General features: G+C 53.7%; 1 protein-coding gene across 1 annotated transcript in view; it reads left to right on the top strand.

Moving 5' to 3' along the window:
• Positions 1 to 18,939, top strand: part of KLF13 (Kruppel like factor 13) — a 42,961-nt gene extending 24,022 nt beyond the window's left edge. The window contains exon 2 of the mRNA XM_025271461.3: positions 13,199 to 18,939. Within this exon, the coding sequence (XP_025127246.1) occupies positions 13,199 to 13,488 (290 nt within the window). The 3' untranslated portion in view covers positions 13,489 to 18,939. The remainder of the gene's footprint in view (positions 1 to 13,198) is intronic.
• Positions 18,940 to 19,735: the final 796 nt, after the last annotated feature.

The raw sequence follows: 19,735 nt of genomic DNA, 5'->3' as shown, positions 1-19,735 counted from the left end.
CCCCCATCCTGGGATCTCCAGCCTTCTCTCCAGGCTAAACATTTACAAACATTACAGTATTCTTGTTGAAGTCCAGTCTATAGGTTTTGGCAAAGCAGAGAGTGTGTAGCCACCCTCCCAGTACCAGGCAGAAGAGTTCTATCGCCCTAAAAATTCTGCTCTGTGGTCGACCACAGCCCTCCAACCCCTGGTGCATTTTCTGTCCTTACAGTTTTGCCTTTGGCGGAATGTCATATGAGTAATCATACAATGTATAGACTTAGGGGTTTAGCTTCTTCTTCGTAGCAAGATGCATTTCAGATGCATCCACCTAACCACTAGTTCCTTCTGTTTTGTGACTGAATTGTGCACCACTGTGAGGACGCAGCTCATGTTAAACCCCTCACCCACAGAAAGTGCTGACTGCCAGTGTTGGCTGATGGTGAAGTCCCTTGATGAATGCCTAGGAGTGGGACTGCTGCTTTGTCTAGTGAGTCTGTGTTTAATTTATTAAGAAACTTCCCAGCCATCTTGTAAAATGACCATCCCACGTTGCATTGTCACTAGCAGCAAACAAGTTTCAGCTGCTCCACCAGCAGGGTCAGTTTTTTTGGATTTTAGCTGCTCTCATTTGTGTATGGGCTTCCCAGGTGGGGCTAGTGGTAAAGAACCTACCTGCCAATGCAGGAGACATAAGAGATGCGGGAAGATGCCCCGGAGAAGGGCATGGAAACCCACTCCAGTATTCTTGCCTGGAGAATTGCCATGGACAGAGGAGCCTGGAGGGCTACAGTCCATGGGGGTTGCAAAGAGTAGGACACAACTGAACACACACACACACTTGTGTAGGATGTCATCCTCTTGTTTTACTTTGGTTTCCTTGATGACAAATGATACTGAGCACTTTTCACATAGCATTTGCCTTTTGTGCATCTTTGATAGTTAAGTTTGGGTCTCTCATCAGTATTACTATGCAATCAAGTGTTCGCTTATTGTTGAGATTTTAAAATTCTTTGTATATGTTGGATATGAGTTCCCTTTATTTACTTTTTATTTACTTTCAGGGGGTACACTGGGTCTTCATTGCTGCGAGTGGGTTTTCTCTAGTTGCGGCAAGCGGAGGCTTCTTTTGTTGTGGAACACAGGCTCTAGGCACACGGGCTCAGTAGTAGCGACTCACGGGCTTAGTTGCGCCACAGCGTGTGGGATCTTCCTGGACCCGGGATTGAACACGTGTCCCCTGTATTGGCAGGCAGACTCTTAACCACTGGACTACCAGGGAAGCCCCAGTCCCACTTTACTTTTGATTAGCCTTACATGAAGAATATTTTTATCAAGTGAGTAAAGCTGGGTCTTTACTTGTGGATCCTAAATGCGTGTCCTCACTTTTCTGGGGTGTTTGAGAAGATCTCCAATGAAACTGACTGAAATGTGAATCCTGGGCTGTCCGGGCTGGGGTGCCACCAATCACAGACTCCCAGACAGGCTGTTGACGGCACAGTGCTCCTAAGGTGGGAGGATTCTCCTTCTGAGACGGCAGGGAGAGGGCTGGGCCTTGACGGAGCTGCTCCCCTCAGCTCAGGGAAGACACTGGTGGGTTCCCTTTGGAGGCAGTTAGTGACATGACCACCAGAACAGAGAGGAGAGAGATGGAATCATCTATTCTTGGGGTTCAGCTCACATGAGTTGCTCATGGCATTAAGTCCCCTGGAGGAGATCCCCTGTGTGGAGCAGTCTGGGGTCTGGAAGCATTGAGGGAGCGGGGGAGGCGACACACCTCACCCCAATGCCCCTTCAGGAAAAGTACGGGGATGTGAGTCGAGTGTGCGTGTGTGACACACAGAGATGGACTCAGGCCCTTGTCTGGGTGGCTGCTGGCCGCCTGCTGGCAGAAACCATTGGTGTTTTATTCTCGCTGTTAGAAAGGGGACCTTGGGTACAGAAATTTTCAAATGTGTTTTGTAACCCTTAGCAAAAGCAGGAAAAAGACCTTTCTGAAATGCCTGGTGTGTAGTCCTTCTGACCTTCACAGGCATGTGCACCCATGCGTGTCGGTGAGCACTGCTCCCTCGGCAGAGGCCTGGGTGCTGGCTTCCACGGATACAGGCCCAAGTCTGAAATACCTGTTAAGTTTGTTGATCCCCCGTGGTTCAGTGGGTTAAGAATCTGCCTGCAATACAGGAAATGCAGAAGACCTGGGTTGGATCCCTGGGTCAGGAAGATCCCCTGGAGGAGGAAATGGCAACCCACTCCAGTATTCTAGCCTGGAGAATTTCATGGACAGAGGAGCCTGGCTGGCTACAGTCCATAGCGTGGCAAAGAGTCAGACACGACTGAGCGGCTGAGCGCACACACACGTGTAGATAAGTGTAAATGTGTGTGTACATCACCATTGTGTTGCGTTCTGACTGTAGAAAGCAGTGCAGCTGAAAACCATAGTGATGGCAGGATGAGGTCATCCCAGATAGCTGTGAGTCCTCCGCGCAGTGACAGCTCTGGGGCACGTACATCTCCCCCATGCACGGGACGGTGGGGCTGACTGCTTAGGGGTCTGTGTTCCTGGTTAGCCGGTGGAGACAGAAGTGTGAAGTGGACCCCTGTCTGGTTTGTGAGAGCGTCAGAGAGATAGCTGGGCTGGCTCCACACCCACCCGCCCCACCCAACACATGAATCCTGGCTGTGGTGACCTTGGGGGGTGATTCCAAGGAGTGCCACCTTGGGGCAGCTTTCACTGGCCATCCTCAGCATCAGTCCCTTGCCAAGCCATAGAGGAAGGGGGCACCCCAGCCCAAGGCTTCTGGGGACACTGCCGGGAGTGGGGGCTGCAGAGTGGCTTCTGCTCTCCTTCCTGGCCCAGGTCCCCTGGAAACCTGCTCCAGGCTGGGCCAGAGAAAGGCAGAGGGCCAGGCAGGGTGTGCGGAGAAGGGCCAGCCTTTGTCCCTGGATCTGGAAGGCTCCCAGGAGGGCACTTCTCCCCAGACAGCATGTATATCTTCAGGGAGGGAGAAGGCCAGGAGAGTGGGGGGAGGGGCGGGCAATGGGTGGCCTCCCCCTCCGTGTGTGCAGCCTGATGTGCTGACTAGCACCCAGGCTTGCAGCAGGGCAATGCCCCTGAATTCCTGCTATGGCGTCTGCTCCAGCAAACAGAATCGGGTGTAACTACCCATGTGACCGAGGCTGGCCAGACATTGGCGAGTCTGGTGACCTGGGCTCCTTCCTGAGCATCTCGGGTAGGTCCTCTGAGTCTCCCAACTGTTGTAGCAGAAGTAGGTCAGTGACAGGATTTTTTTTTTTTTTTTTGCATCTGCTCGCTCAAAAACCAAAAGCATTTTCAGATGATAGTAAAATGGCTTACTTGTTTTTATTCTGATTTACTTGTTTTATGAAGTCAGCTCTGCAAAGTCCACCGTTTGGCTCTGTTTTGTTCGAGCCTCGTGACTTTTTTTCTCTAAGGGAAACGGCCTACTTATTGTCCCTGGAATAGCCTGGCTGTAGGCACCAGGCCTGGAGGCATAGCCCAGGCTCAGGTTTTCAGGGTGCAGCCTCTGGGTGCTCAGGCCTTGCAGACAGACAGGCCAGCCCCTCAGGGAAGAGAGCTGCCTGGCTCCTTCCACATGGTGGCTGCCTACAGGGATGCCCTTGTCGGGGTTGGGGGTCTGCCAGCCCTACCCTGAGGAACTGAAGGGGGGCCTTGTGGCTCTGTGGGAAAGGTGGTCGCACTGGGGCAGGTGTGGCTCCCCAGGCTGTCTGGATGATGGGCGGTGGCTTCCAGGGTGCTTTTCCTGGTGTCACCCCTGATGTTAGTGGCCAAGGTCAGCATAGGCGGCTAGCCATAGCCAAGCGTGGTCCATGGTGGGGAGGGAGGCAGTCCTGACATGCCATCCCCTCCTGTGAGCTGGGTGAGGCCATTCTGACATTTGACCTCAGGCCCCATCTTACAGATGGTTCATCCTGACCCCCCACCTGCCTCTTGGGGTGGGTGCCCCCCCACCTGCCTCTTGGGGTGGGTGCAGTCCTGAATGGCGCACCCACGCCCATGCACCTTAGGGACTGGTTCCCTGCTTGCAAGGCCCACCCAGGAGGCACAGGGGGAGGAACCTGAGGGCTGGGGGAGGGGACACAGGAAGAGGAAGTAGGGCCAGAGTGCTTGCATAGCCTCTGCCTGAGAGCAGGGGGTGGTGTGCCCCGCCCCCTGGGCCAGGCCCTCTCCTTGGGGCCCTGGTGGCCCTGCTGACCACACAGAGCTGGCTTTTTTGGGGCAGGGGTAGTGTGGGGCCCCAGGTTGGCCAAGGGCTCATCTGTATCAAGGAGCAGTCTGGTCCCCGTGGTAGTCTCCGAGGACTTCTGTGCAGCTACTGGTGACTATTGTCACCCCAAGGTCTCCCCCACCTCAGAGGCTTTTCCATGCCATTCCTGCTCCCCCATCCTGCACACGCCCTGCCCTCATCCTTTCTTTTTTGGTCCAGGAGGAAAACCTTTCCCAGGAGCCTGCACAGGACACCCAGTCCCTCCCTCTTTCCTGGCCCTGGCAAAGGACTCCCATTCTCCTGCCTTGAACTTGGGGTATTCATCCTGGCAGTGGGATGAACTCTCCTGGGTTGCAAGAGGAGGATGGGTGGCAACCAGTGTCTGCCCCATCCACCCAGGCTGGTGCTAAATGGTCAGTTGTGGGAGAGTGGACAGAGCGACTTTTATGGCAGGAACCTGGGGGGCCTCCAGGCATGATTACAACCCCAGGTCTGCTGCTGTTGGAATGCGTCTCTGCTGTCTTTTAAGCCATACCAGGTCTGTCGCACTGTTTATCAGAGAGAGTCCTCCATCCAGCCGTCTGCAGTGTGAGCAGGGCTGTGGAGTCTGGGTGGAGTCCCAGTCCTGCCCTAGGAACTTGTAGAAAGGTAGAATTTGTGGCTGCCATTTCTGAGTTTGCTACGGATTTCTGTTTTTAATTTTAGGTAAAGACACTGTATGTTTCAAAATCCAGGGCATTTAAGTCCCTTTCCAAGGAAAGTTTTCTGAGTCCTTGCCCTCCAGGCGCCCAGCTCTCTGCCCCCCCAGACTGCTGGTCCTGCGTCCTCAGGTGCCCACCCGGAGCATCTGAGATCCAGGCAGACCTGCACGCACGTGAAACTTGGCCTCCAGACTGAGTGTCCTGCTTGGGAGCTTGCTTTTCTCACTCAGTGCCATCCCCTAGAGATCTTTCCATCTCAGTTCAGAAAGAACCCGTAGGCGTCTGTGGTGTGAGGGTCTGTTAAATGTATGTAACAAAGCCTAGAAGAGCATGAGTTGTTTTGAGGCGTTCGCCACACTGCGTGAGCAAGCTCACATCCCATTTTGTAGGTGTGCGGGTGTAGTCTGCAGGATAGCTCCCCCAAGTTGCACTGTGAGTTCAAAGGATACATAGGTCTGTCATTTGAGTAGTCATTGCCAGGCTGTCCTCTGCAGAGCTGGTGGCAGTATGTACTTCTATCAATAAAGAGTGGGCGTGCCAGCTCCCACCATCTCAGCACCTTGATAGGTAAGAAGGGGAGTGTCTGTGGGGTTTTGCTTGTATCTGTCTCCTGATGGGTAGTATTGAGCATCTTTTTGGATGTTCAAGAGTCATTGTACCTCCTGTTTATGAACTGTCAGTGCCCTCGCCCATTTTTCTATTGGGTGTTATTTTTTTTTCCTTTTAATTTCTGTCATCTCTTCCAGTATTGTAAATTAGTCCTTTGTAACAAGAGCTGCAGATACATTTTTCTCAGTTTGTTACTTATTTTTTGCCTTTCCTTGTGACTTTGTTTATGGAGATGTATTTTTATACTTTTGTAGTCAAATTTATCAGGGTTTTCAGTCTTTATGGCATCTAAATTTTGATTCATAGAAAGAACTTCTAGCATATAAAAGGAATGTTCTCTCATGTTTTCCCCTAAAACATCTGTGGTTTTACTTTTCCCATTTAAATCTTTGACCCTTTCAGAGTTTATTCTGGTTTAAGGTATGCAGCAAGAGGCAATTGTTACTTAGTTTCCTGAGTAAGATGTTTTTGGACCCTATCCCTTGAACCCTGCCTTAGATGTCATTTTCTGCTCCATAATTTCCATGGTCCTAGAATCTGGTCCAGGCATTTCTGCTGTGCTATACTGCCAGTCAGCAGCCTGTGCAGCGAACGGCATGGTAGATCTGGTGGTCATTGCCCCCACTTCAATATTATTTTTCAGAGGGTTTTTTTTTTTTGTTTGTTTGTTTTTTTGCTATTTCTATTTATTTTTCTACATGAATTTTAGGACCAAGTTATCCTATTCCAAAACAAAGCAAGGCAAAGCAACAACCCAGAATGCCTACTTTAAAAATACACCTGCATCGGGAGTTCCTTGGGAGTCTAGTGGTTAAGAATCCACTGTCCAATGCAGGGGACACAGGTTTGATTCCTGGTCAGGGAACTAAGATCCCACATGCCAAGCCCTCAAGCTGCAGCTAAGACCCAACACAGCCAAATACATATTTTTTAAAAATACACCTGCACCCACTGTACAAACGTGGAGACACACGGGTCTGCAGAAGGCAGATTTGCTTGTTTAACTCGAGCCCCCAGGCTGTGTGTAGCAGTCTCCAGCCAGGTACCAACTCCCTTCATGTCCTGCCAGCCCTGGCATGTGCAAGAGTGCATAGGAGCGTGTGATGAGACACATGCATGCACCACAGCACTGCTGAAGGAGAGCAGCACCCCAGGCAGGACCAGGCAGTTTTGACAGAAATGAGCACCGGCTGGTTGTCTAGCCAGGGACGCTCCCAGGAGCTCCGCCTGTGATAAACCGCCTATCTCCTCAGAACACACGTGTGTTCTCACACTAAACCTTCACAGTTACTGTGAGATGCAGCCAAGACAAATGAGCAGGAGTGCAGGTGCGGGAGAGGGGCAGGCGCTGACCTCTGCAGGGTTGGCTTCCAGGCAGATATCACTGCTTCTGCCCGCTGAGTCCCAGGGCAAGGGGGATCCCACCAGGTGGCAGTTCTGTCTCCTGGGCCTCACCTCCCTCACCTGTACAGTGGTGGGTAAGAGCTTCCAGCCTGGACTCCCCAGGACACAGGCATCCAAGTGTCAGCTCCATGTGGGTTTGTAAGTCACCAGCAGAGGAGCCGAATGGTCTCCTAAAGAAAATAGAAGTCAGCTTCCCCCTCAGAGAACAGGCCTTTCTGTTGACCCTGAGGCTGCCGGTCTGGCTTTCTTCGGAGGCTGGCAATTGATCGGCCCCAGTGGTCAGCCATCTGCCGAGATGCCCGAGTGGGAGGGAAAGCAGGCCTCCCAGGAGTGAAGAACGTGGCCGTTTTGAGGTTAGGAACTGGAAGCGGACACATGCCGGAGACCACAGATTGGAGCGATCTATTGATGAATGGCAGGCCGCTTGCTGGCAGCCAGTAACTGGAGCCTGGGAGCAGCTGTTTCTCTATGGAGGCCTCCGCCCGTGCCTCCCTCTGACTGGACCAGCCTTGCCCCTCCCCCATCATCCTCCACATACCCGCACGGATGCCGTGTGCTCACCGAGGTGTGCTCTTGTGGATCTGGGCACCCCTGGACCACCTGCTTTTCTGTCCCGGGGCCCCGGGTCAGACTTCTCCTCCCCTCTCCCTTCCCCAGGTTTCCCGAAGCTGGGGCCGGTAGAGCCCAGCACTCACTGCCCAGAAGGGGCCCTGATCTGCAGGCGCGGCGCTGGTCCTGGCACCACCACTGCCTCGACTGCCCACCAGGGGCCCACACACAGAAAAGAACCACGACGCAGTTGCTCTTGGAGCCAGCACCTCCCTCACTCTGTGGAGGCTGGCAAGTTTGGCCTAGGCTGGATGAGCCGAGTGAGGTCACGGGGCGCACACGCCCTTGACGGAGGGCAAACGGGAGGCGGTCTCTGGACCGGTCCGAGCAAGCGGAGCCTGCGCACTAGTGAGCGCGGTTGCACCTGCGCAAGACGGGCCCCGGGGCGGGGCGCCGTTGCGGGGGTTGGGCGAGGAGAGCCCTGGGCTCCCGCCCGGCCTCTTGTGGCTTCTCAGAAAGAACACGCTGTCCCCGCCCAGGCCTGTGGCTTGGGCAAGAGTGTGGGACGCCCTGTTCCCTGATAAGATGAGGCAACCGCTTTCGGCTGCCTCGCAGGGCGCCAGGGAACATTTATGTAACCCCCGCCCTGCGTGCCCCTACCCCACCCCCACGACCCGCTCCCTGCGGGACCACGTTCCCCGCAACTGTACAACACCGCCAGGCCTGGCCCCCTACCTCGTCCCCACGCTACATCCCCAAGGATCAGCACCCGCAGATCCTCAACCTGCCTCCACTGTTACCCTCGTCCCTCAGTCCTGGCTCCTTGGGGCCTAGCATTCACTGGCGGGTACCCACCCCTCCAGCATGGCAGGCCCCTACCCCAGTCCGTGGATCTCCAAGGCCCGTCACTGTGACCCTGACCCTCCTCCAGTTTACCTCTCTCCTCCCCGAGCATCCAGTCCCTTTGCTGTCACCCTGCCTCTCTTCACAAGGTCTCTCTTCATCCTGTCCTATGGCCCCCTCAGCCCACACACCTGCCGCCCTCCTGGCTTCTGAAGTTGGGGGTGGTGGGCAGGGAGGCTGCAGGAGACATGGACTCGCTTCAGGGGTCTGGGGTCTGAGTCCTTTCTGCGCTGGGCCGAGCGCCCTCCGGTGGTAGCTCGTAGTACCGCTCCTGTGTCCTGATTACATCCTAGGAAGAGGCAGGTGCAGAACTTGAGCTTGGTTTCCTTTCGGCTTTACTTAGAGCATGGGTGGACCCCCCGCCCCTGGGCCTGCTGGCCTCCCGCCCGACTCTGGGTACACCCCGCACATACACACACACACTCAGCTCAGCCACCATGCCACCTGGGGCCAGTCTCCAGAGCCCCACCCTCCAGAGGTTTTCAAAGTGAGGTCCAGAGACACCTGCAGGTACTGCAGACCCTTCCGGGGAGCTGTAAGGTCAGAACTATTTTCATAACAGTAACATTATTTGTGGAATATCCCAGAGGCTGTGTGATGTATGGTGACATCACCCCTCTGACAGCTACTGGAATGTGTGCTTGAGTTTAAATATTTTGTTTTGATTTCTTTGATAAATCTCGATGGACATAACCCAGGTGAACAAAAGCTCCCTCCCTGGGAGGGAAGCTCCCTCTCACCCTTCCTAAAAGGGTGAGCAGTGCTGTTGGGGAGGACAGCACTGTTGGGGAGGACTCCCGTCCACGCTGCCTTTGCCCCACGCTTCTGGTCCACCTCCTGGGTGCTGCTTGAATGCCACCACTCAGAGGCCAGCTGAGCCAGACCCAGTGCCGCTCGATGCCAGCATGAATCATAACTTCTGAATGGTTTATCCGTCTGTCTATGGACCGGCTTATTGTCCGCTGGGAACAGGCTGCTGGAGGAATAGAGAAGGGAGCAGGGAAAGCTCTGTCTGCAGGCATCACACCCACGTCCCTAGGGCCAGGCATTATGTTTGTACTCCATCGTGCTTCTGATGCCTGGGCAGGCTGAGGGCTGCTGGCTGGCTGAGTGGTGATGCTGGACCCTCCCACCTGCTGCCACCAGGCTGCCAGGCACCAGCACTCTGTCCTGTTGAATGTTGCCCCTCCCTGCTGCCCTGGGATCATGCAACCCTCTCTAATTATATCCACCTAAGGAGCCTCCCAGAGTTGCAAGCAGAAGGACCCTGAAAAGGACAAGCTCCCAACGAGGACACAGGGGCTTATTAGGAAGCAAGGCTGAGTGTGACTTTGGGTTGGTTCTGTGCCCCCCACCCCTGGCTCCTCCAAGCAGGCCCAAATCTGAGAAGACTAGTTGATAAGAGTAATAGATGAAAGTGACAATAGCATCTCAGGAGTCATCACTGGGCATGTACCAGGCCCAGTGCCAAGGGCTGCTTGAGTGCAGTCCTGTAGAATCACCACCTCACTATGAAGATGGAGCACTGTGTTCATTTCCTGTGGCTGTTGTAACCAGTTACCACAAGCTGGGTGGCTTGAACACCCACAACAGAAGTGTGCTCTCTCACTGTGGAGGGTAGCAGTCTGAAATCAAGGTGTAGGCAGTGTCAGTTCTCTCCCCGTGTCTGGTGCCCACCCCAGATACCGAGTCCCTTGGCTTATGGGCCCATCATTCTCTGGAGCCCTTTTCCTTCTTTTCTGGTCTTTGTGATCTTGTCCCATGATCTGTACCTTATCGTATCTGGAAAGACATTTTTCCCAAATAAGGTCACATTGCCATCTTCCACGGGTAAGGACTTGGATATATCTTTGGTGGGGCCACTCTTTACCCCATGGCAGGCAGTGAGGCACTTGTCTGAGGCCTTAAGTCAGTACATAGTGGAGAGAGGGGCCGAGCCTCACTTTGAGGTTCAGCACTGGTCATGTGAAGGACACCACCATATCCTGTGCTGGACCTTTCCAAGTACTTTATAACAACTGTGTGGTGTCATTCTGCTAGGATGGAGTTCGAACTTTTTTTTTTTTTTTAAGTTAAAAATGTTTTTGCCATGTGTCATGTGGGATTTTAGTTCCCTGACCAAGGATCGAACCTGCGTCCCCTGCAGTGGAAGCACTGAGTCTTAACCACTAGACTACCAGGGAAGTCCTCTCATTTGGCATTTTAGTTTACTTCTAATTTAGACAATTTTCTTGTATGCCTTCTGTTTTTCCTGGGGTTTCTAATTGCCTCTTTTTTCTTTTAAGCAAAGAATATTATGTGCTTTCACTGCATCCTGACTATATGCATTCAGCCTCTTGACTATACTCTCTGGTGTGTGGAACTCCTTTTCTTGTAAACCTCCCTGTGTGATTCCTGGCCCACAGCTCCAGTGCCCCATCAGGTCTCTTCCCTTACTCCTGTCCCAAGATGACCCTTCATTGTTCACTCACTTCCCTGGCTTCTCCTTTTCTTCTTATTTTTGCTAGTGTGTGAGAGGTACTCTTGGGAGGATCTGTTGCTCTGTCATCTAGTGTGGCTTATAAGACGACTGCTGTCTGTCCCAGCCTCTTTCCCTCTCAGATGACCTGCTTCTCCCCTTTCTCTCAAGTGAGTTCTGTGGTCTCTTCTAGTGTTCTAACATTGCAGATACTCTTGGCAGGAGCCTTTATTCACTACTCCGCCCACCTCTATGCTAACCCTTTCCATGTTAGTTTCCTGTCTCCTTTTTTTACTGTAACATTGCTGTGGTTGTTCAGTCGCTCATTAGTGTCCAACTCTACAACCCCATGAACTGGAGCACAGTAGGCTTCCCTGTCCTTCACCATCTCCCGGAGTTTGCTCAAACTCATGTCCGTTGAGTTGATGATGCCATCCAACCATCTCATCCTCTGTTGCCCCGTTTTCCTCCTGCCCTCAGTCTTTCCCAGCATCAGGGTCTTTTCCAGTGAGCTGGCTCTTCGCATCAGCTGACAGATTCTATTCCATTGTTTCTTTGGTAATTTCCTCTCCTCCATTCTTGTCTGTTCTTTTACTCAGTAGTGTCTTCTGTTAGATGTTGCACCCACAGGATCAATTCCCTGTGACTCTGAACTGTGACCTCCTGCTGTTTGTAACTATCAGATGGGAAGTGGTTTGCTTGCCTGCTTGATTATGAACCCCCCTGCCCACACACCCTTCTACCCAAAACAAAGTCAGTAAGGAGAGCATACAGAGCCATACAGAGCTCTTAGCTTCAGCACTGCTAGAAGAAGAGAACACCGCAACATTCCCATGTTTTCTAGAGCTGTTTCTGTTAGTTTTTTCTATTTTTCTGGGATAGTTCCTTGAGTATGTTTCTAGTTTTTCTATGGAATTTTTGTTTGGGCAACAATACTCTCAGTTTTTAAACACTTATTCTCTGTACTCTGAACTTCCTTTTTATGGTATCCTGTTTACGCATAAAATTTTGTCTGAAATATCTTGAGAATGCTAGTCAGAATTTTTAGGTTAATATTCTCTTCTGTTTCCTGACTTCACTCTTTTCCCTCTGGAGTGAGTAGTTTTGTTGCTCTTGGCCTTGCCCTTTCATGCCACTGTTTTCCTTGGCTGCCTGGCCACCTTTGGGTGTCTGTTTGTATTTAAGGTTGATGGCCTCATTGGGGGTGGGCAGTGTCAATTTCCTCTGTTGGGCCCTGATGTATGGGCTTCAAAGACCAGCTCTCAGCTTGAGGGCCAGAGTCTGGGAGGGAGGGGGAGAAATACAGCAGGAAGGGGTACTCTGTGGCCGCCCCCAGTGCCAGAGGCTGTCCTCTAGGGTGCAGGAACCCCCTGCTGGTTCTCCCCGTGCAACTAATGCCTTTTTTGTGTGTGGTTCAGAGTTTGCCTGGGTGAAGGCTGACCTGCCTCTTGCTCTAAGCTGTCTTCACCTTCCTCTCTTGGGTGTCACTCCCAGTCTCCTCTGCTGACTGTTAGCCAGGTTGGAACTTCTCAGAGAGGAACAGCAGCAGACTCTAGTTGGAGCTGCAGTCAGTCTCTTGGCCAGTGTCTGCGTGCTCAGCCATGTCCAACTCTTTGCAACCTCATGGACTGTAGCCCACCAGACTCCTCTGTCCATGGAATGTTCCAGGCAAGAATACTGGAGTGGGTTGTCATTTCCTCCTTCAAGGGATCTTCCTGACCCAGGGATCTAACCTGCATCTCTTGCATCCCCTGCATTGGCAGGCAGACTCTTTTTACCACTGTACCACCTGTTGCTGCTGCTGCTGCTAAGCCGCTTCCTGGGAAGCCCATAAACAGACTCTTAGTCCCAGAAAATTGTCTGTCCTGACCTGTTCATAATACAGATGAGGAGATTGCAGAGGGTCTGAATGGCTGGGTGCTGGGGTCGGCAAACTGTCTGCAGATCCTGCAGGATTTGAGGCTCTGGGGTTAGGGCTTCCGTGGGGTTAGGGTGATCTGTGGGGTCAGGGTGATATGGCCAGACTTGCAGGCTTACAGCTCTCCCTTAGCCTTCCCCGATCCCAGCTCCCATTCTTAGAGCCCAGGGACCAGCCTGTGCTTCCCGCCGCTCAGGCACAGCTGACCCAACACAGGCTGCTGGATGGCACGCACTTGAGGGGGCCGCAGCACCTGGGATCCTGTCATTTACTCCCGGGAGGGGTCGGATGGAAGCAGATGGGACGGGACAGGAGGGTGCTGGCGCCCACACGGAGGTTGGCGGAGATGGGGCACCAAGGAAGGGGTGCAGGGATGGCGGGGCAGCCTAGGGTGTGCGCTGAGACTGATCCTAAGCCCTCTCACCCGCAGGAGAGCGCCCCTTCGCCTGCAGCTGGCAGGACTGCAACAAGAAGTTCGCGCGCTCCGACGAGCTGGCACGGCACTACCGCACACACACGGGGGAAAAGAAGTTCAGCTGCCCCATCTGCGACAAGCGCTTCATGCGCAGCGACCACCTGACCAAGCACGCGCGCCGCCACGCCAACTTCCACCCGGGGATGCTGCAGCGGCGCGGCGGGGGCTCGCGAACCGGCTCGCTTAGCGACTACAGCCGCTCGGACGCCAGCAGCCCCACCATCAGCCCAGCCAGCTCGCCCTGAGCGCCTGCGCTCGGGGCGGGGCCCGTGGCAAGCCACGCCCCCACCCAGGCCATGCCACGCCCTGAGGCCCCGCCTCCTTACCACAGCCATGAGCAGATGCTCTCACTTCTCGTGATTCCGTGTCTTTTCATTTTGTAATAAGAAGAGAGGGGAAAAAAAAGAGAGAACTTTATGAAGTCGACGACGACAACAACAACAACAACAACAAAAAACAATTTTCTTCACCTCAGGTGTCAAATTTGTAAAAAACAAAAAAACAAAAAAAACAATGAAAAAAATTCCAAAAAAATTCCAAAAAACACCATCCACAATTGCACAAGAGATATACCCACGCAGGTGAGATTCAGCGGTGTTGAGCCCGCCACCGCCCTCCCCCCCCCTTTCTCAGGGATGGACATGTTCCAAGAGGTCAGTGAGGACACCCCCTTCCTGCCGCCTTATTCTGTACATAGATTTCCACTCTGGAGTTTCCTTTAAGGTTTGGGCACACACTGGGGGCGGAGCAGTGCAGATGGAGCTCCCCGCGGGCGGCAGATGGAGCGGTGGTCACCAGCCTTGTGCTTTCAGGGCAGACCCTTGAGCAGAGCCCAAGGCTCCCTCTTCCTGCCGCCTGCCCAACCTCAGGCTTGTCCCAGCGGCAGTGGGCTAAGAATGCAGAGGGCTCCGAGGGACACCTCAAGCCGTGATGGGCAAGGGGAGCAGTCCTCCTCGGGGACCCTGCCCAAGTCCCTCTCAAGCGCTGGAAGCAGAGATGCAATCCTGGGTTGGGCAGACCAATGCACCGTCTGATGTCCACACAGCTGTGCAATGCTGTGTCCCCGCAGAAGGCACCAGGACCTTCCACTATTATACCACGTCCTCTGACTGGCCTCCTACAAGGATGTCCAAAGGTGTCACCGGTGCATCCAGTTCCTACATTTTCCCCAACTGACCCTGCTCGTGAGACGCCTTTGTTTGACACAGTGGGTAAAGCAGGGCTCCTTGCGTGTGGCCTGTGGTGGCCTTGCGTAGCACTCCACGGAGACTGTTCGGTAGCAAGAGACCGGAACATTGTGACTTGGAACTTTGGGGGGTAGCAAGGTGGATGCAATGGACATGCAGTCAGAGAACATACATTCTCTTTCCTCCCTGGGGAGCACCGGACAGAAGTTGTGGGAAGTGCTTTTTTTTCAGACCCACCATGTCCCCAGCTGAGACTCAGCGAACACTCACCTTCTCCATGAGCTGTGTCCCCTGGACTCCTCCCTCCCTGGTCTCCCCCTCCCACCTGGGAGGCCCCAGCCCACCCCCAGCCTTGGGGCACTGGGGTGTAGGGTCCCCATTGCCAGCCTTCCCGAGCAGAGAGCTGGGGACATCTCTCCGGGAGCCCCGACCCAGGCAGGTGGGTCAGGCAGGCTCCAGCATGCTCCCCTGTGGAGGGCTGGGGCAGCCCCCGCCCAGGCACCTCCCTGGCCTTCCTCCAGGGAGTCAGGGCCTGTAAATACAAGTCCCCAGGACAGTGTGTGTATGTGTGTGTGTGTGTATGTGTGTGTGTGTTGGGGCAGGGGTGTGGGTTTGGGAAGGACTTGGGGTATCTTGCAGAGACCTCTGCTCATTTCGATGAGGAGGAATGACCCTTGGGACCTCAGAGGGCCGTAGCAGGGCTTCCCTGAGCCCAGAGTGCCTTGGTTGTGGCCATCTTGCTTCTGCCCCCACCCGATCACAATGAGGGGTACAGCACGGAGGAGCCCCGGAGACCCAGCCCCAGCTGGTGCTCATGGGCCCTGGGCAGCTCCAGAGCACATGGGCGCCCCATGTCCTAGCAACTGCCCTCCTCTGCACTCCAGGTGCCCATTTCTAACTCTGCTGTGTCAGCTGGGGTCAGCCAGTGGTGTGATAGGGGCTTCTGAGAGCATGGCAGGTACAAGGTGGGCAGGTGTATCGTTCTTGCTGTGCATGGGAACCAGGCAGAAGCGGCATGGGGGTGAGGCCTCACCCTGGCCTCTGTTGGGCCTGGGTGACAGCCCTGCTCGCATTTGGTCCAGGACAGAGAACAGAATGTGCTGGACACCTGGACAGAGCAGTGCCCTGAGCTTTTCACGCCCAGTCCCCAAGTGAGGCCGGCAGGGCCCTTGGAGTTCCCTCCCAAAGCCGTTTCTGTGTGGGGCCGAGAAAGCCACACTCCGAATACATTTCATGTCTCAGGAACTCACATTCCAGGTTCAGGAATTTTATTCCAAAGTCCTTTGGTGCGCTCACTGCCCACACGCGGTCCCCAAAGTCAGGGACGGGGGCCACGTGCCCTGTGGGAGCCTGGTGTCTCCTCGCGACCTGGCTGTGGCATTGCCGAGGAAAGAGGGTTTCAGAGCCCACGTCTCTCTGCACATAGGAAGAGGGGAAAGGACTCTAAACCCAGTCATCTTGGAATAAAAGAAGAGCTGGTTTGTTTTGGAGGGGGGAGGGGGGTGGGGGAGGGAGGGAAAGCGGGCGTTTGCTGTTCCCAAAGAGAGCACTTAATTTAATTTTTCCTCTAAGTGACCCAGGGCTGTTCCGTCTGCTAGATGGAAGGGTAACATTGCCTTAAAACAGAAATATGCAGGCGCGGGCTATTTTTGGCAGATGAGTGTGTCCTCGTTCCCAAAGCAGTTTTGGTCTAATGGCAGGGTGCGGACCTTCCGAAGTGGGCCTGGCTCAGGACACGGGCTGCTGCTTCTCTGCCTTTGGGCATCTGGAGAGAACTGGCTGGCACCTGGAACTCTTGGCCTAGAGCTCCAGCCAGCAGGCCATCCTGGCTCATCTGAGGCTAAAATTCATCTCACTTGAAGGGTGGGGAAAATCCATGCATCTCAGGCTAGGTTCGAATGGGCTTTTGCTAGCATCTCATCATCACATGTGGAAGGAGGGAGTACAGGGCCTCCCTCCCTCAGACCTCCGTGGGAAGTGGTTGCACGGTGGTAGGGGTGGTTGAAGGACACTGCTGAACAGCCTGCATTTTTTTTCTAAGAAGTAGAATGTCTTCCCGGCCCAGGTCTGTTTCAGGGTCTTTCATTTTTCTGGTTTATGGCCATGCTTGCTGGCTTCAGTGTGACAACTCCTAGAAACAGTAGTGAAAACTCCAGCCTTTGTGTGCTGACTCTAGTTCTTGTAGGCCAAGGGGGCAGAGATCTCAAAATGAAGGTTGCCGAAGGGTCCCCTCCAAGAAGGCCTACAAGCGACCCTGGATCCTAAATAAGGAAGCCCTCAGCATCAGCCATATTAGGGTTGTCAGTACCCCAAACGCCTACCGTGTTCTGTAGCCATGAGGAAAGATGAGCCCCTTCCACAGCGGGCCATGGGGTGCTGTGTGGGGATGGGCAGTGGTGCCCTTAATGGGAATGTGATCCTGCAGGTGCCTGCCTTGCACCCTGCTGCAGCCCATGCACCGCACTTGAGGTGCAGGGTGACCCCTTTACTCTGAGGCTAGGCATCCAGGCAGGTGCAGGATTCGCCAGGGTGCGGCCTCCAGGTGCACACTTCAGCAGCAGCACTGGGGTCCCCAGACCTCCCCACGCTCTTGGTCACAGCTTAGACCGGGGTGGTGGGGTGGGAGGCAACTTAGAGGCAGGGACAGACAGCAGGCCACCAGTGGCCCCTAGCCTGTTTGTTGGGACATATGGACAGGGCTGGTGGCTTTCTGGGGTCCAAGTGAAGTGCAGCAGAAGTGGAGCCTCCATGCAAGTCTCCTGCCCCCCAGCCCACTGTCCCCAGAAGATCCGGCCACTTTTCTTGCCAGAAGCAGGGCTAAGATGGCTGCCGGGTCAGAGCGCCCCAAGGGACTTGCTCCTTGAGTTCAGCGAGCGAAGGACCACCCAGCAGGGAAGCATGACCTGAGCAATAGCGTCCCCTTGATGCTCAGCTCCTGGTTTTGGCTGTGTTTACAAGGCTACCTGATTTTTTTTTTACTTCTGACAGCTGTCACATTCTTTTTTTTTTTATTTTCTTAACCCTTTTACAAAGTCATTCAAAGACTCAGTGCTGAAGGGTTTGAAGATTGATGGGTTGGTCACACTGCAGCCAGTAAGAAATGCTCTGCAGGTCACCCACATCTTTGCTGTCCAAAGATCCCACATTCAATTCTGGTGACCGTATATCTTCCAAAGCTAAAACCAAGGGTGTGGGCCGAGACTTTTCTTGAATTCAGGATTGCCCTGGGGAAAGCCAGGTCCTGTAACTGATTTTCCTGACTCCAAGACTTGAGCTTCAAAGGTTTGTCCCAGACACATTCCAGAGAATTTTGTAGCAGAACTCAGATGCACCGTCCAGCTTACTACTGATAAATGCCTGAACACCGTTCAGGGAGAAGCCCTTCCTCCTGCCCACTACTCTGTCTCATCAGTTAGAAGAGTTGGATGTGGTGGGAGGCAGGAGCCCAGGGCCATACTTGGTTTCTACTGAATCCTTCTTGCCATATGGGACTTGCAGTGTGCCCCCTGGCCCCGCCCAGCCTCTCCCCTTCTCATGCAGCTTTAAAACCTTACTACTTTTATTTAAAGAAGGACGGATGAGAGCAAGTTGCTTCCCCTACCCTGAACACCTTGCATTCCCTGTGGGGGACACAGGAGACATGGGGGGTTGGGGAGGGGTGCATGAGCAGCCTTCTCCCAGGGCTCCAGGATGTCTTCCTGGTGATATGATGACAGGCTGCTGCACATATTTGTTTGACAACCAAGCCGAATACCTGCCAGTAAACCAGAGGTCTGGGTGAAAGCTGTCTCCCCTACTCAGCCCAGGAGCGCCTGTCCCAGGCCAGCTTGCCATCCCTGGAGCAGGGGCCACCTCCCAGGGTCCATTCCTGGGTCAGGGTGCCTGTCTCTGGACGTGTGGGCAGGAGGCTTACCTTGGAGAGTCCCTGTGCCAAGCACCGAGGACCCTGAGGGCTGGAGGGTAGCTGAGCAGCTGTGCATTGTTGGGGGCAGAGCCTTTATGGCTCCCACAGGCCAGGAATCTGCCGGGGAGTCTCTGTGTGCTGGGTGCACTAGGGGTCTCAGTAACCCTAGACTTAACAGACGACCCCTCCTCGTCCCAAAGCCATTGATGGAGCTTCTCTGGGATTGTTTGCCAAACCCCACGGTAGACTCCAAGGGTCCAAGACCATTTCCATCGAGCACACTTTTCTGTAGGAACTTTTGGGTTTTTTTTTGTTTTTTTTTTTTTTTTGTTTTTGTTTTTTTAACCAGCACCACACCATGCTTCCGAAGGCCACGTCTCGTCTTTCCCAGATCACTACAGTGAAGTATTACAGTTGTACAGTTCCCAATCTGGCCTTGGCTTGCTCGGATAAAACTTTGTATGTATTTTGTAAGGCATAGATTCTATATTGTAATGATGTCCTATGCAAAAAGAAAAAATTAACGAAACTGTAAATTTTATTGTTTTCACGTGTATGCATGTTTAGTGACGTTTACATTTTGAAATAAAATTTATGATTCATTATTTGCCAGAACTGCTTCTCTGATGGGCGAGGCCCTGGAAGGGGAGGGAACCAAAATGGCCCAGTTTAAGAAGTTGGATATAACTGGCCCAAGGGGTAGACAGGTCAGAACTGGCAGGCCTTACATGGGAGGTGGGGAGAAGGCTTTGCAAGGGACAAGTACTTTGGCTACCTGATGCAAAGAGCTGACTCATTGGGAAAGACTCTAACGCTGGGAAGGATTGAAGCCAAGAGGAGAAGGGGGCAACAGGATGAGATGGTTGGATGGCATCACCAACTCAATGGACATTAATTTGAGCAAACTCTGGGAGATGGTCAAAGACAGGGAAGCCTGGTGTGCTGCAATCCATGGCGTTACGGTCAGACATGACAGTGACTGAACAACATGGTGGCCCACTACCCTGGTGCCCTTGGCTCATCAGCTTCCCCACACCCCAGAAAGCTCAGCCTCACCAATCCAGTCCCCAGGAGCCCTGAGAAGGTAGGTTCCCGTGCAGGGTGCAGTGCTTGTTCCAGAAAATGCTCTGTATGCAGCCAGCTCGGCCCGTAGGTCAGCCTGGAAGCCGACCCTGAAGTACACCGAGGGGGCCAGCCTAGGACCATGGGGACAGGGATAGGGATTCCGGAATATGGGGTGCAGGGTGATGTCTGTTGATGCCAGTGAAAGTCGCTTAGTCGTGTCTGACTTGGCGACCCCATGGAATTCTCCATGCCAGTATACTGGAGGGGGTAGCCTATCCCTTCTCCAGGGGATCTTCCTGACCCAGGAATTGAACCAGGGTCTCCTGTATTGTAGGC

The sequence above is a fragment of the Bubalus bubalis genome, chromosome 20 (assembly GCF_019923935.1).
Source record: "Bubalus bubalis isolate 160015118507 breed Murrah chromosome 20, NDDB_SH_1, whole genome shotgun sequence".
Classification (NCBI taxonomy): domain Eukaryota; kingdom Metazoa; phylum Chordata; class Mammalia; order Artiodactyla; family Bovidae; genus Bubalus; species Bubalus bubalis.
This window is presented reverse-complemented; position numbering and strand designations above follow the sequence as displayed.